This window comes from Oenanthe melanoleuca, chromosome 3 (genome assembly GCF_029582105.1).
Source record: "Oenanthe melanoleuca isolate GR-GAL-2019-014 chromosome 3, OMel1.0, whole genome shotgun sequence".
In the NCBI taxonomy this organism is placed as follows: Eukaryota; Metazoa; Chordata; class Aves; order Passeriformes; family Muscicapidae; genus Oenanthe; species Oenanthe melanoleuca.
The window spans coordinates 97,934,598-97,950,352 of record NC_079336.1 but is presented as its reverse complement, the minus strand read 5'-3'; the positions used below and the strand labels follow the sequence as shown (position 1 = coordinate 97,950,352).

Below are 15,755 nucleotides of genomic sequence, written 5' to 3'. Positions count from 1 at the left end.
TGGGTGTGTGCAGGGCAGTCCTTGGTTTGGAAATGAAGTGCTCACATACAGGAGTTCCCGTGGCAGTGGGGGTGTGGCAGGGAGTTTCCCCCACCCCGTGTGCTGTGCTCTGGCCGTGCCCCTCCCTGCCCTGCGGCTAACCCGGTGTGTTCGGCAGCTCTGCTCCCAGCCCTGCGGGCACAAGCGCTCCTCCAGCTGGGGCCGGAGCTACTCGTTCACCAGCGCTGTCAGCAGGGGCTGCGTGCAGGAGGACGAGGACAGGGATGTCAAGGCCGGCGCTCAGGCTGCGCTGCAGGTGAGCGGGGGGCAGGGGCACCTGGGGCTGAGCTGGCACCGCAAATTCCTTTACAATCCCTGAGATGGGGGGAGAGAGGCTTGGTTGGGTCTGTGAGGCACAGCTTGGACTTGGTGTGTCACTCTGAAACACACATGATTGTCCTAAAGCCAGAGATCTGTGTTTTAACAGAGTGTTTTCCTCCTGTGGGTACTGGGAGTTAGTCAGAACCATGCATTTACTTGTGCTGAGCTCCATTTAATGAAAATACTGGTTTTTAAGCCTATGATGGCAGGAAATGAATGGCTGGAGGAATGTCCTGTTGCCTGCCCAGGCAGAGGGGACACCCACAACCCCAGACTGAGCCTTGGTGGGTCTGTGATGGCACTTGCTGGAATAACACAGAAAAGTGAAGTGGTGGAACTTCCTCTGATCAAAGGGGGAGGTTTAACTGAAGCAGCACAAGTATTTTGTTGTAGGTCTTGCCCCTTCTCACTGCTAACACTGCAATGCCTGTCAATGCCAGGTGTTCCTGACAAACTCAGCCAACGTGTTCCTGCTGGAGCCGTGCTCTGAGGTCCCTGTGCTGCTGAAGGAGCAGGTGGATGCTTGCAAAGCCGTTCTCAGCATCTTCAGGCGCATGATCATGGAGCTGTCCATGAACAGAAAGACCTGGTAAGGTGAACATGGTGTCATTTACCAGAAAAAGTTGTTGCAGTGCACAGCCAAGCCAGCTGTTTTACAAACGATCCCTGAAGTCCAAAGCATGGTCACATTCTCAGTAAACAGGGCTTTGCTGAGGATTAATGGGCAGGCACGGCTAACAGAACACCTTTTGCTTTGGAATCAGGGAGCAGATGCTGCAGATCCTGCTGAGAATCACAGAGGCTGTGATGCAGAAGCCAAAGGAGAGCCAGGCAAAGGACACATTTGCTCAGAGCATGGCGGGGCTGCTGTTCCGAGTGAGTGACTGGGCTGCTTGCTTTGCTCTGTCTAGAAACAGCTGCCCAGGTTCTGGTGGAGAGCTGGGAAACCCACTTGCATCACTGGGGAGTAGGGCTTTCTGTGTTTTGCTAGTCATTATTTTGTAAGCTGTTACTAACAGAGGGAGGGTTGGGCTTGCTCTGTTACAAACTGTGGTAGCACAGACAGGATATTTTCAGTGAGTGTCTCTAAAGTGTGAGGTTCAAGTAACTGTTCTCCTAAAAGTCCAGCTGGCAAGTCAAAACTGAGTGAGAGAGTAATCTCATAAGCAGGGAGATTTGTGGTTCCTCCTGCACTTCCAGGCTGGGTGGTGTGACTGGTGTGTAGTGCTGCACTCCCTCTGCCAGCTCTGCCTGATCCTGTCCCCTCAGACGCTGATCGTGGCCTGGATCAGAGCCAACCTGAGCGTGTACATCTCCCGGGAGCTGTGGGACGAGCTGCTCAGCCTGCTCTCCTCCCTCACCCACTGGGAGGAGCTCATCACCGAGTGGGCCAACATCATGGACTCGCTGACTGCAGTGCTGGCCAGGACTGTCTACGGGGTGGAGATGACAAACCTGCCCCTGGACAAGCTCAGCGAGCAGAAGGAGAAGAAGCAGAGGGGCAAAGGTTCGTCTTTGTGCTTCGGTGGTTTTGTGGCAAACTGGTTAAACATTGCAAAAAAGTTAATTTAATGTTAAACACTGCTTACTCTGGTGTAAGAACCTGTGTAATCCAATGTGAAGCTCTTGGTGTTGCCTGGAAAGGCTGACCTGGAGCAGAGACTAGACAGAGCAAAAGGAATAAAATAGGAATTTACTGAAAAGATACAGCCTGGCCAGGGCTACACCCAAATCTAATCCAAGGTGAATCCCAGTCACGAGTTTTTGCACTTTTACAAATTTTGGTTCATCTACACATTGGGGTCAATTGTCCAACCACAGCCCCAGGCTATGAAGTCTCACCCCCCCTGGCTTTCCCCTTTCCCTCACTGTTGTTTCTGCTTTTTGGCTACCAGTTGTCCTTAATTCTCCAGCCAGAAAGGAATTGTTTTGTCCAACTACCCTGTAAGGAAAACTTACTAACAACTAATGTGAAGTTCCAGAGTTACACACTAAGCAGCAGAGATTCTGAAAAATCTAAAAGCTAAAACCCAAGGCATCATTGGGATTTGTGTGTTGCCATCCTTCCCTGGGGAGGAGAGGTAGCTGGGGTCAAGCTGTTTGGATAGCAGGGATGAATTGTTCTTTCCTGTGCTGCTGGCTGGCACTGGCAGCTCTGTAAACATTCCTTTCCCTGTGTTTTTAGTAAAGTCTCTGATTTACAGTGCTTTAGCTGCATTTGCATGCCCTCTGAAATTGATGCACATGGTTTGAGGTACCAGTTGGTTTTCATTAATATTAAAAGTTAGCCTGTGTTGTTTTAAAGTGTTAACATTTGCTGTGTCTGAGTCCATTTGTACTTCAGAAAAAAAATGTGTCAGAGTATCCAATGCCAGAACATGTTGTGTTCTTTGTCCTAAGGTGGTGTTTTGGAGCCTCAGAAGACAGCTGTAGTGGGAAGATCTTTTTCACTGAGCTGGAAAAGTCACCCTGAAGTCGTGGAGCCCATGAGATTCAGAAGTGCCACGACCTCTGGGGCCCCAGGAGTGGAGAAGGCGAGGAACATTGTCCGTCAGAGAGCCACAGGTGGGGCACAGCTGAGTGCCCTGGCACCCAGGGACACTGCTTTAAACCTGCCTCTGAGCTCAGCCCTTAACTGCCCCTGCAGAGAGCTGGCACACCCACACCTGGATGTCTTGCACAGAGCCAAAGTGCTTTGGGGAATTCTGTAAGGGCATTCAATGGGGAGTTAAACCTGTCAGGGCTTTTTCTAGAGAGGTACACTGCTATTTTTATTGGTTCTTAGCAAGCATTTATTACTGTCAGGCAGATAACAGGTATTAGTACAACTAAATCCTGGGAGCACAAGGTAAACCAGGTGTTTAATAAATAAAGTGATCCTTTCATAGTTGCTTTATATGCTCTCTCTCTTGGCATGGTTTTCCTCTCTTGCTTACTTCTGGAAAGAGGAAAGCAGGAGGAGCCTGGGGTGAGGAGTGTTGGGGTGATGACTGAGACCCCAGGCATGGAGCAGGTCCTGGTTTGTTCCAGCATTTCAGCAGGCTGCCCCTGGCCTCCCTTTATTTCATGTCAGGGTGTTTGCAGTGCTGGTTTGCTGGGGCAGGCTCCTGTGGAAAGCCCTGCACAGCTCCTTGCCTGGCTCCTCACCACAGGGCTGGGAGGGGGGAGGACCCTCAGGAGTTGTGGCTCCATGGCTGAGGCACAGCCTCCAGCCTGGATCCCAGAGCTCCTCAGCAGTGGAGCCAGTTCAGTCTGAGTTTTATTGCCAGATTCACTGTGTGTGCTCCAGGGAAGGATTCCCTCTCCTGCTGCAGCATTTTCACCTTTGACACCCTGCCAGAGCAGTAGGGAGAACCTGGAAGTGCTGATCCAGGGCTTTTCTTGTTGGTGTGTGCTCAAATTAAAGGCACTTCCACACTTGCTGTGGAGCAGAAATCCCTGATTTTTGCCCTTTCAGTGAGAGAGTGTTGCACAGTATTAACTTACCTCTCAGGGGAGAAACCCCAGGAATACTGCTGTGAAGCTTTATCCTCAAGCCCTGGGTCTGTTGTGTTGTGACTCTCAGAACTGCAGCACTTCACTGTGCTCCTGATACAATTATTGCTCTGTTTTTTCCTGTAAGCCAAGCGAAGCCAGTCTATCAGCAACTGTGTCCATCTTTCTGAGGCTCTGCCAGCCACTAAAAGTGTGCCTCTTCTGCTTCACACTGTGAGCTCTCTCTTCCCTGGTATCTCTTACACTTCTTGCTCTCACAGGCTCTCAGGTACTGTACTTTAAAGTCACCTTTGATATCAGTGTTCTTTGTATTTTTAAACTGCTCTCTCTGTTCCCTTTCTGTCCAGCTGGTTCTTCTCAGAAGGTTTGCAAAGCAGGTTTTGTTCATGTTGATTTTAAAGATTGCCATCAATTGCAATTAGATCTATATTGCCTGGTAACTAAAGTGAAAATTCCTTCATTTTCTGGGAGGGATTTGTGACTCCTGAGTCCTGCCCAGAGCCATTGCCTGCAGTGGCAGGGGAAGGGAGAGTTCTGTGCATGGTGTTTTATGGCCCTGTGGGGATTCATGCTCAGGGAGACATCTTTGGTGTGTTTTCACCTCAAGTTATCTTGGGGGGAAGGCTGAGATTGTTGCAGTAGTGAATTGCATGGAATGTTTTATTTTATTACTGTATGGATCCAGCTGAAGTCAGTAAATACCAGAAATGTTCATTTTCATGCCTGTGCCTCCTGAGATAATTTCTGAAATACCTACTGTGTTTATTAAGTAGTGAAGCAATATTAAAACTTGCACACTGCTGGATGGAAACACTGGAGTGTTACTAGCTTTTTTTGGTTTGTTTTTTTGTTTTTTTTTTCCCAGTTGCTGAGAGAAATGCATTTCTAAAAGCATTGTGCTGCTCCACAATCTCAAGATTTCCTGTTGCTCCTTCCCCAGCACCTCAGTTTAATTTCTCTTTGGAATTTTCATGCCTCTCTCTCCTCCTTTTGTTTCTCATTTTCAGTTACAGCCAAACCAAAAGCTGCCTGGTTGGGTTTGTCCTCACAGGCTAAACCCAAGTTATGTGTAGCTCAGAGCTTTCATTATTCTGGGTTTTTATTTTTCTCTATTCCTCCTCCCTTCCCCTCTTTCTGGGGGCACTCAGGGGGTGCAGCCACCTTCTCCCCAAAAAGAAAAACTGCCTTTAAGGGGGTGTTGTTGCCTCTGCTCTGTTCTTTCTGTCTCCAGAATGAACAGGGGCCAGTTGGGATCTCCAGCATTGAAACCCAGCTGTGTTCATGGGACCTCTTCCTTTTTGTTAACTCCCAAAATCACTTCTCTCTTTTTCTAGACCTTTTACACTGCCCATGCATCTCTCTCTAAACTCTACTGGTTTTTAAAGGCTATTTTATAGAACTTAAATTATAACTTGGGAGATTTAAATATTTGCAAGGGTCACTTTTTCACAGAGCTTTCTTAGGCAAGGGGTTCACAGATGTACACATGAGCTCCTGCAAATGCTTTGTGTTGTAATTAAATCAACAGAAGTTGAAGAATCCCAGCAGCTGGAAAGTGCAGAAGGAGCAGAAGCTGCAGGCCCATTTGCAGACCAAGAGCAGCAGCTGACTCGAAGCAGCAGCACTTCAGATATTGCAGACCAGATTCCCTCTGATTTTTTTCAAGGTAATTTTAATAAAGTACAGCAATACTGTGTTTTTCAAGGAAAAGTGTTAAGACTTGTTTGGCCTCAGAAATACTGTTCTTTCTTACTTTGGTTTCCATCTCTCCTCCTCTAAAATGCTCTCAGTCTCATTTTCTTAGTCACTATATAGTTGGTAAGTTGTTGAAAGAACTTTTTTGAAGAAGTTAGAGACCTTGAATGCAGGATGTGACCTTTAGTAAAGCAGGGAGGCCAGAAATGAAACCTGGAATGTGTGTGCATGTTGAACCTAACTCAGACTTTTTTCCACCCAACTTGCATTTAAATTTTGTGTATTCAAGCTGCAGTTGGAGTTCAGTTCCTCTCCTGTGTGTTACACTTCTGAAGGATATTTCAAAGCATCTGGTATCCCATTTAAGTGTTGTATGGCCCTTGATGATAAATATGAAATGTGCAAACATTGCTGAAGTTACACAGGACTGGCTGTGTGTTTATAGTTCTTGTTTCCTTTCTGAAACTTCTAGGTAAAAAGGCTGGAAATTCAACTTCAGACTCCAAGTCAGTTCAGGAAAATAAGGGATATGCAAAGGAGCACGAAGCTGAGCAAGTAAGGCAAACTCAAAAGTAATTTCTGCTAAGATCTGAGCAGTGGTTCCTTTCCAATGCATTTTAGCACTCAGAAACTCTAGGGGGTGAAAGTATGAGAAGTGATTAATCCCATTTCTAGCATGGAATCTGTGAGCTGTGCAGGTTATTGTCCTGCTGGGTGTGATCAGTTTGTGTCTCCTGATCCCATCAGCTGTGTCTGCAGGTGTATGTCTGTTCTCATCTTACACAAGGCTCTGGTCCTTTTTTAAAATATTAAACATCAACAAGAAGTTTGTAACTTTTAAAAGATAAATAATTCATGGCTATTACAGAGCTGCAGTGCACTGGGATAAGTGTTTGATGGTTTGAAGCACTGATGAAAACGCTTCAGCCCAGTTCCTCTCAGCAGCCATGCATGGCAGATGTTAGTGTGAGCTGACATTAGCACAGACAAACCTCATACATTTTTAATGGCAACTTTTGAGTGAACAGTCAAAACAATAAATGACTCAGCCTGATCATCTCTGTGAAATTGAAGGCTGAAAGGTTTTAGCCTTTTTTAATACTTTAACAAATAATTTCAGATGTGTTGGAAGAACAGAGGTTAAACATCCTGCCTGTTGGTGTGAAAACTGAGGTTGTGGAAGGGAGGGTAAAGAATGGAGTGGGAAGCCTGATGTTTTCCAAAGGACACTGACAAACACTTGGGTAATCTGAGTATTCATGAGAATGCCTTGACTGGGTTGTGGTTAATTTCTAGTGGCTGAGAAGTTTGCTGGAGTGTGGTGCAGCGCTGAGAGCTGGTGAGCTGAGATGGGTTTTGTCTCTGCAGGTGCTGATGAGGAGGAGCAGCAGCACAGCTGAGCTGGATCTGAGAGGAGCAGACTTGCAGCAGTCACATGGCTATTACAGAGAGAGAGAGAAAAGTGAGTGCCCCAGTGCTCTGGTCAGGGCAGCACCTGCAGCCAGCACTGGGATTCTGTTGTGGACAGCTCAGACACCTCTGTGGGGCACTCAGCTGTCACAGGGGTGATCTGAATGGGTGTGAAGGTGTGTGCAGGGCTGTGCTGTGTGCAGGGCTGTGCCTCCATCAGGCCGTGCTCCTTGCAGGTGAGAGCCTGAGCAGCGATGCCTCCCTGGGCTGTGCAGCTGACGTGGACATCGCCCTGGTGGCCTGGCAGGGGGCTGAGGACGAGCCCGAGGCCGGGCTGGCCGCGGGGCCGGGCGGGGACCCCGCAGCCCCGCCCTGGCTGCAGCTCAGCCCCTCGCAGGAGCCTGCCAACCTCACAGGTACCCTGGGCCCGCCTCTGGGTGGAGTACAGCACTCTCTAATTCGTGTTTCTAGCGAGCAGGTTGCAGTTCACAGCAGGAAATGTCTTACTGTGCATTTTGACTGATGGGAAATCAGTGTTTAATTCTTTGCAGTTTGTAAAGGTACCTTTGCTCAGCCAGGAGCTGCATGCAGTTAGGTAGGAATATCTCACGGGCTGCTTTCCTAGTGGATACACAGTTTCCAGGGTACTTTTTCATGGTTACTTTTGCTTTGCAATATCTGTGCTTTAATGAGGGAGCACACCCATTCCCACTGCTGGGGCTGCTGCTGTGCAAAGGGTAATACTGCCCATGGTAAGCTCATTGTTCATGGCTGTGGTGCAAGAATTGCTCCTTTGGGGCTGCAAGGAGGGAGAATCACACATAGTAACCTGGCAGGTAATGTGAAAGGAGTGGGGTGACAGATGTGTAATGGCCCAGCAGAGCCACAGTGCCCTTGACTGCACTCCTGCACACCAGGTCACAGCTTGCTTTGCTGTGGGACCTGATGGGTGAGGCAGAACAGCACTGGCACCACTGGGCAGCAGAGATGGCACTGCCCTGAGCACAGATCAGGAGGGGGACATTCTAGTGTGCTCAGTAAATAACATCTGGTTTAGCACTTTGGGGCTTTGTAATGCTGCAGCACAGGAAGGGGAAAAAATCCCCAAAGTTGTTTTTAAAGTATATTCAAACATAAAAGCAACTAAAATGCTTTTTATTTCACTAATCTTCTCTGAGTCCTCAGGGGACATGAGTTTTTTCCCTCTGCCTCTGTGGAGGTTTCTTTCCTGCACTCCTTGGCTGCTGCAGGTACTCCTGGAGCTGTGCTGCCTGGGACAGCAGAGCACTGCCAGCTCTTGGCATTGAAATGTGCACTTCAGTGTGGGCTTGTGCTGCTTAAAAACATACATCCCATTACCCTGACAGCCTTCTGCAGGCCCTGCTCTCTGTGCTCTCTGCTCTCCAAGGAGCTGCTCTGTGTGAGTGCTGATGCCTGAGCACATTTCTCAAGGCTCTTCAGCCATGGGGTTTTATTCCTTTGTCCAGTTGCATTGCCAGGTCTTGCTACACTGTGTGAGCTTAAAAAAAAAAACAAACAGAAAGGGCTTCTATAAATACAGCAATATTACCCACAAGAGCCAGTTATTGATTGAATGCATCCCTCAGGTACCTGAATGTTGCATTTAGCTGTGTTTGCCTCCCTGCTGCAAAGCCCTCTGGGGTGGGGACAGTGTGGTGTGGCACCTGTGCCCTGTGGCCCTGTCACCTGCCACCCCTTTGCCTGCACTTGCTGCCCTGTTTTTCTTTAACTCACGAGCAGCTCCAGCCATGAAAGAGAGAGATTTGGGGGAGGGAATTCTGGTGGGATGGGAGATGGTTAGGAGGAGTAATGACCAGATTTTGTTGACCAGATTCGTGGTTAGGCTGCATTTGTAACTTGGAATGGGACACTTTAAATTTACAGACAGCAGTGAGTTCCTGGCTGATGACTGCAGCATAATTGCTGGTGGAAGCCTTATTGGTTGGCATCCTGATTCTGCTGCTGTGCTGTGGAGGAGAATCCTGGGAATTCTTGGAGATGTGAACAACATACAGTCACCTAAGATCCATGCCAAAGTTTTTGGCTACCTTTATGAGCTGTGGTATAAACTTGCAAAGGTATGTGGTAGTTACAGCTAATGGCAATGACACTTTTCTTCTGTTGTGGAAATGATTCTTAACTGGGATTCAGTGTTAACACCTGGAGGATAAGCATGGCATGGGAGGGCTTTGTCTTGTTTGGTTTCCAACAGAAAATCCTGTCCAATGACAAGGGAATTTAAATGGGGTGAGGAAACAGTAGCAAAGAAAAAAGGAGTACAGGCATTGGTGTTTGTGTAAAGGCCCACAGTGTGGCTCAAAGTGGTAATGTTTGCTTTGGCCAGGGAGCAGCAGCGTAGAACAGGCTTTCTGGTGGCTTTGGCTGAAGTGGGAACAGTTCTGTATGGTAAGTAAAACTAAAGCATTAAAAGGATACTGGTTTTATTAACACTCTTCTTTGAAATCCATCAGATCCGGGACAACCTCGCCATCAGCGTGGACAATCAGTCAACTCCTTCTCCTCCCGTCCTGATCCCTCCTCTCAGGATATTTGCATCGTGGCTGTTCAAGGTCAGCCCTGAAACTCTCCACAGGAGAATTCTCTTCTGTGTCAGAGCAGAGTGGGCGTGCGTTCAGGCTCATTTGTACCTTTTCCCGTGGCTGCCTGCGGGTGCCCTGCAGAGGCTGCGTGGTGCAGGCAGAGTTACTGGGTGCTGGGGTGGGCGGGCTGGCTGCAGGGAGGCAGGGAAGGGGAGCAGGCAGTGATGCAGCTGTGCTGCTGTTGCAGGCAGCCACGCTGCCCAGCGAGTACAAGGAGGGGAAGCTGCAGGCGTTCCGGCTGCTCTGCGCCATGATGAGCCGGCGCCAGGACCTGCTGCCCAACTCCGACTTCCTGCTGCACTTCTACTTCGTGCTGCGCCTGGGGCTCACCAGCGAGGATCAGGTACCAGCTGGGCTCCCCGTGCCACTGCTGCCCTGCCAGGGGGGCACCAGGGGCTGCCCAGAGCTGCTGGGTTGGCACTGGAGCTGTGCCGGGGCTCCCCGTCCCGCGGCGCAGTGAAGCGTTGGGTGCGAGGCGAGGAAAGGCTCAGTCGGGCTCCTGGGCGGGGTTTGTGTCACAGGGACAGCTCAGTGCTCGTGGAAACACTGAGAAATACCCTTTGGGCAAAATGAAACTGCCTAAGAACACCTCCAGCAGTGAGAGCAAGGGCTGCAGCTCTGCTGGGGGCAGCAAAGGGCACAGGGACCCTCAGGAAATTCTGGGAGTTACTGACGGTGCCTCTAGGAAACCAGACAGGTTTGTTTCTGAGGTGGAAGAGGGAAGGAAGGAACTGTCACCAGACTCTTGTCCCTCAGTTTCCCTCCTAAAAAGTTAGAGCTTTTGGAAAACTCCTTTTAAATAGATAAGAAGAGAGAGGCAGGGGGTTTCTCCTGGAAAATCCTACAAGTCCTGCTGCAGCTGCACAGGGTTCCCCAGGTATTTCCAGCCCCACACTGCCCATGCCAGGTTTCCCTGGATGTTTTGCAGCCCCACACTGCCCATCCCAGGTTTCCCTGGATATTCTGCAGCCCCACACTGCCCATCCCTCTGGTTTCCCTGGATATTCTGCAGCCCCACACTGCCCATGCCAGGTTTCCCTGGATGTTTTGCAGCCCCACACTGCCCATCCCAGGTTTCCCTGGATATTCTGCAGCCCCACACTGCCCATCCCAGGTTTCCCTGGATGTTTTGCAGGCTGCTGCTCTTTGTTCTTGCTCCCCACAGTGGTGGCTGTTTGCCTCTTGGTGGCACACTTGACCACAGGTTTGCTGGTGTGTGTGTCCCTCCTTGGCTGTGGCTGGCAGTGCCTGGAGTGTGGCACTGATGGGAGGCAGGATCCCTGTTCCTGCTGCTGTATTTCCAGAGCCATTGGCTCCAAGGTGCTTGCTGGGTGCTCAGAGAGTAGGAGACTTTCTGTTAGAGGGGATGTGGAACAGGGATCCTAGCTTGCTTTCCAGGATTTCAGAAATAAAATGAACTTGGGGGTGGCCTTTTTAGCACAGGTTGGGTTTGTCTGCTAAGCACAGGCATACATTTCTCCCTTGTAAGGAGTGTTCACAGAAGGAAGGGTAGGAGGTGTCTCATGGAGGAGTTTTCCTTCTGTATGGATCACTAATGCAACTTTCAGCATTTCTGTGGGAAAGCCACTGAAAGGCAGCTCCAGTTACAATAAGGAACCTTTTTGACCTGAAAGGTTTAGTGTGACAAATGTTTTCTTGAGCACTCACTCACTCAAGGATGTGAGAATAGGAAGTTGCTGCTGTGCTGTGTGGCTGGAAAAACAGAATAATGCAGTTCTGCATGTGCTGTAAAGGAGCACAGTGTTATTCCCAGCCTTGCAGCCCTCTCTCAGGGGTGCACAAAAGAGCAGTGTGAGGTGGGTTTTATAGGAGGTTGCCAGCCTGGGATGCAGCAATTAGCTCAGCAGAGGAGGCAGCAGGGTAATGAGCTGCAGCTAATTTGTCCATGTGGAAGTGTCTAACAACAGCCATCCCTGGAGGAGTGAACAATTCTGTGCAAGGATTGCATCACCTCTGCAGAGAGCAGCAGTCAGGGGGCACTGGAGGGGCCAGGGCTGGGTGAGGGTCTGGGGTGTTTTACAGGTACCTGAACCAGGAAAAGGAATGGATTTTATTAGTGCTGTTTTATTGCTGCTGCTGACTGTAACAGCACTTTTTGCATCATTCACCTGGAAAAGTCAGTAAGTGTCTCCTTGCCCCACAGCTTCCTCCTCTTTGCTGAATAACTAAAGTACCAAAACACAATCCAAAAAAGCTGCCAACACTTCTCAGAAAATCAGCTGTTGGCATGATTGGGGTTCTTCAGCTCAGGTATTTCTGGCACTTGGATAATCCTTTGAGGGTGCTGGTGGTTGTCTCCTAAGAATTCTGTAGAGTTTTGTGTCGCTGTTTCTTATTTCTTCTAAATTTCTGCTCATAGTCTGAGAGGAAAGGCAGTGCAGGTGAGGTGCTTACTGGTAGGAACACTGTAAAAAGAGGTTTTCAATCCTTTTTCAGGTTTCAACCCCCTGCTGCTCAGTGCTGTATTTTAGCCAGTCTCACCCTGTTACCAGGGTGAGCATCAGTTGTTGTGCCTGGTGTTACCTGCAAAGGGAGCAAGGGGCTCACCTGCTTTCCTGGCTTTGGGAGTCAGTTTAACAAGCACACTTAATCAGTGTGGTCATGCTGACTTGCCAGAGGCCCTCTGGAGTGGGGTCAGAGGCAGAGACCTCAGAGGTTCTCTGTGGAAGGACAGTGCATGGCCAAGGAAGGAGACTCTGCTGGTGGCTTTTTCAGTTCAGTGGTACCAAGAGCAGAACAAGCTTGAAATATGGAATGGGAGGGCAATCTCTGCAGTCCAGCTGAGCTGGCAGATGTCCTGGGTGATCAAATGTCAGCACAAGCAGCAGGCCTGCCTGAGGAGCACAGCCTGCCTGCAGCCAGGGCACTCTGCAGCTTTGTTTTGGCTCAGTTCTTCAGCAGTGCAGGGATGCCATGGGTGGGAAGTGCTGAGGTACCAGTGCCTGTTGTCCAAGGCTCTTACTTTGTTCCAAAGGCACTGCAGGTGATGATGGAAAGGAAGCTGCAGCAGCTCTGAACTTCTAGAAACAGCCACTGGAGCTCTCTGAGTGGGAAATGCTAGTTTGTAATGGGAAGCATTTTTCAGCAGAGGAGTCATGAATGACCTGTTTGTATCAACATTGGTCTGGCATTAAAAACCCCCAGCACTTGTGGGTTTTGTATCTTTCTGCCCAGTTGTCCCTCAGCAGGCAGGAGCAGCCCTGTAGAGGTACAAAGAGTGAGAAGCTTGGCTTTTGTCCCCTGTGCAGTGGGTGCCTCTAGCCTGGTTTCTGCCTGATGCTGTTGTACAGAGACCATGGTGCCATTTAGATTCTTTCCCAGACTGCCATTTAAAAGGAAATAACCCTAATGTAGTCTATTAAGGCTTAGGTTCCCCTATTCTAGCTTCTTGAGACTTCTTGCCATGATTTTCTCCCTCTTTTCATCCACCCCTTATCCCATTTTCTTCAGAAAATGTGCCTGTGTGCTCCCATTATGTGCTTTGAAGAAGTGTTAACAGACAGCACGTTTCCAGTAGGGGCAAACAAAAGTCCAAATGCCAGGGTCTCACAGGAGCTCTCACATGCCCCTCTGCTCACCCAGAGCAGGCAGAGAGGGCAGTGCTGGGGAAAAGAGCTGGAAGATGGACTGGGAGCAAGGGGGAGCCAGGTCCTGCCAACAGCAGGAGCTGTGCACTTGGGGCTGATGTGGGTGGTTCTGTTCTTTTCTATTTGTTTTACTTCATTTGTCCTTCCTAAGCTGCACCCATCCCACCCACGTTCTGGTTTTGTGGTGGGTGTTCTGTGCTGTTCCAGCCTCAAGGGGCTTGGGTTATAAAATGTGACTGGTTTGGGGTTAGGTTTTACCTGGCACCTTGAAATGGAGCTTTCTGATAAATTAATCCTGGGTCTCCTGAGCTTGTTTAAGTACTTCATAAATTTGTGTTGGAACTTAATTTTTGACAAGTTAACTCTTACTAAAATGTCATGGCAGGTAGGAAAACTGGGCAGAAGTACCTGGAAGCATTTGTTCCTTTAGGAAAGGAAAAGGGAAGTGTCAAGTCTTGTGTAAATTAGCAATCTTTCTGTGGATCCCAGCTGGCAGCGAGGTGTCTGTGGGTGAGGAACAGAGCGAACTCTCAGGGAGAAATCCGTGTTCTTCCTGCCCAGGGACAATGGGAAACGTGAGCAAGGCAGCTGGCAGCCTATTTGGTTACACCTGTAATCTGCCAAAGCTGGGGCAGAAACTGGGTGAGGAATATTTCTGCAATTGACCTTTCTGTGAACTTGCATAAATTTCTTTCGCTTGCTCGGTGGATGTTTACGAGTTCCTAATCTGAATTACTAGATTAAGCTATATGAAATATGATGCTGTTGATAGGGTTAATGCTTTTGAGAAGGACATGCATGCTATTGCCCCCTCCTCTCCCCTCTCCCCCAGCTTTAACACCACACAGCATCACTCTGAATTGAAATAGTCCATAATGGTCCTTTTTTTTCACTTTTCTTTAACAACATGAACACTAAATTATAGCTGTGCAATTATGTAAACAATGGGAATGCTTCCAGAATGAATACTTCCTTTGAAATTTTCATTTTGTGTAATTGCTGAAAGGTTTGGAGCCATAATAAACCAAAATTATTTTACACATTTTTCGTTCTAAAGGTCAATTATGAAAGAAGTAAAGCAACAACACTGTGCAGAATGAGTAAACCAATTTCCCTGGCCATCACCATATGTTTTTCTTATGGCTTGTGTTTTGCAGTTGCTGTGTACACAGTGTTCAATTAAAGTGATTCATTGGCCAGGCTGGAGCTGCTGCCTGGAGTTTAGGTGTGCAGGGAGGGAAGGAAGCTGGGCTGTGTTTGAGTTACCTGATTCTGCCCTGTCACTGATAGCACAGGTGTCCTGGCTGCCCAGCCTCTCACAGCCTCTTGCTGCTGATAAACACCCCAGACTGCTGCCCTGGACCCTGGGGTGCTGGGAGAGGGGACAGATGGGGCAGAGGGGACAGATGGGGCACCTGGCCTGGGCTGGGGCTGGCCCTGCCTGGGCTGTGGGGTCACTGGGGGCAGGGACCAAAGTGCCCAGGTGAGATGCTGGGTGAGATGCTGGATGAGATGCTCAGTGCCCAGGTGAGATGCTGGGTGAGATGCTGGATGAGATGCTCAGTGCCCAGGTGAGATGCTCAGTGCCCAGGTGAGATGCTGGGTGAGAGGCTCAGTGCCCAGATGAGATGCTGGATGAGATGCTCAGTGCCCAGGTGAGATGCTCAGTGCCCAGGTGAGATGCTGGGTGAGATGCTCAGTGCCCAGGTGAGATGCTGGGTGTGATGCTCAGTGCCCAGGTGAGATGCTCAGTGCCCAGGTGAGATGCTCAGTGCCCAGGTGAGATGCTGGGTGAGATGCTCAGTGCCCAGGTGAGATGCTGGGTGAGATGCTCAGTGCCCAGGTGAGATCCTGGATGAGATGCTCAGTGCCCAGGTGAGATGCTCAGTGCCCAGGTGAGATCATGGGTGAGATGCTCAGTGCCCAGGTGAGAGGCTCAGTGCCCAGAGTGAGCTCGGCTGAGCATGTTCATGTCGGACTGTCCCTCGGGATTTGGTCCCTGCTGGGTGTCACTGCAGCCATCTGCCCCCTCTGGGCATTCAGAGGGAAGCCCAGGAGAGTTTTTCAGAGGGATTTATGAAAGGTTTCTCACTATGGAGAATGGTTTATTTTCATTAGCACCACATCTAACTGGCAGGTAGGTCCCTGCAGCCCTGTGGATTTTTGTGTGAGCTGTCCCAGCGCTGGTGTGTGACAGGAGCTGGCTGGTGGCTCTCCTTGCCCCCTCTGGGACCCGGGTGTGTGGCAGGTGGGAGCTCTGCGGTGAGGACAGGACTGCAGTTGATGCAGTGCTTGGCAGCAGCCAGGTTAGCCCAGGCTCGTTTATCAGCAGCAGGCTGCTCCCATCTGCTGCCCCGCTCAGGGCCAGCCCGGCCTTACCTGTACAGGTGTGCTGTGCCAGCTCGGAGCGTTAATCAGCCTTAATTAGCACCAGGTAGGTCCTTTGTTCTGCGCCGACCCAGAGTTTAGCGCCCACTTTATGAGCTCCATCTGCTCCCTTCTCGGTGTTTGCATTGACCTATATTGACTCAAAATGTATCAAAGGAAGTGATTAAAACCAGTTTAA

General features: G+C 49.5%; 1 protein-coding gene across 1 annotated transcript in view; it reads left to right on the top strand.

Annotated features, from left to right (window-relative positions):
• Nucleotides 1-15,755, top strand: part of RALGAPA2 (Ral GTPase activating protein catalytic subunit alpha 2) — a 98,122-nt gene that overhangs the window by 22,468 nt on the left and 59,899 nt on the right. Inside the window, exons 12-23 of the mRNA XM_056487853.1 lie at nucleotides 158-295; nucleotides 801-949; nucleotides 1,125-1,236; nucleotides 1,630-1,867; nucleotides 2,761-2,925; nucleotides 5,384-5,521; nucleotides 6,023-6,105; nucleotides 6,919-7,012; nucleotides 7,197-7,376; nucleotides 8,866-9,059; nucleotides 9,453-9,551; nucleotides 9,769-9,924. Of these exons, the coding sequence (XP_056343828.1) occupies nucleotides 158-295; nucleotides 801-949; nucleotides 1,125-1,236; nucleotides 1,630-1,867; nucleotides 2,761-2,925; nucleotides 5,384-5,521; nucleotides 6,023-6,105; nucleotides 6,919-7,012; nucleotides 7,197-7,376; nucleotides 8,866-9,059; nucleotides 9,453-9,551; nucleotides 9,769-9,924 (1,746 nt within the window). The remainder of the gene's footprint in view (nucleotides 1-157; nucleotides 296-800; nucleotides 950-1,124; nucleotides 1,237-1,629; nucleotides 1,868-2,760; nucleotides 2,926-5,383; nucleotides 5,522-6,022; nucleotides 6,106-6,918; nucleotides 7,013-7,196; nucleotides 7,377-8,865; nucleotides 9,060-9,452; nucleotides 9,552-9,768; nucleotides 9,925-15,755) is intronic.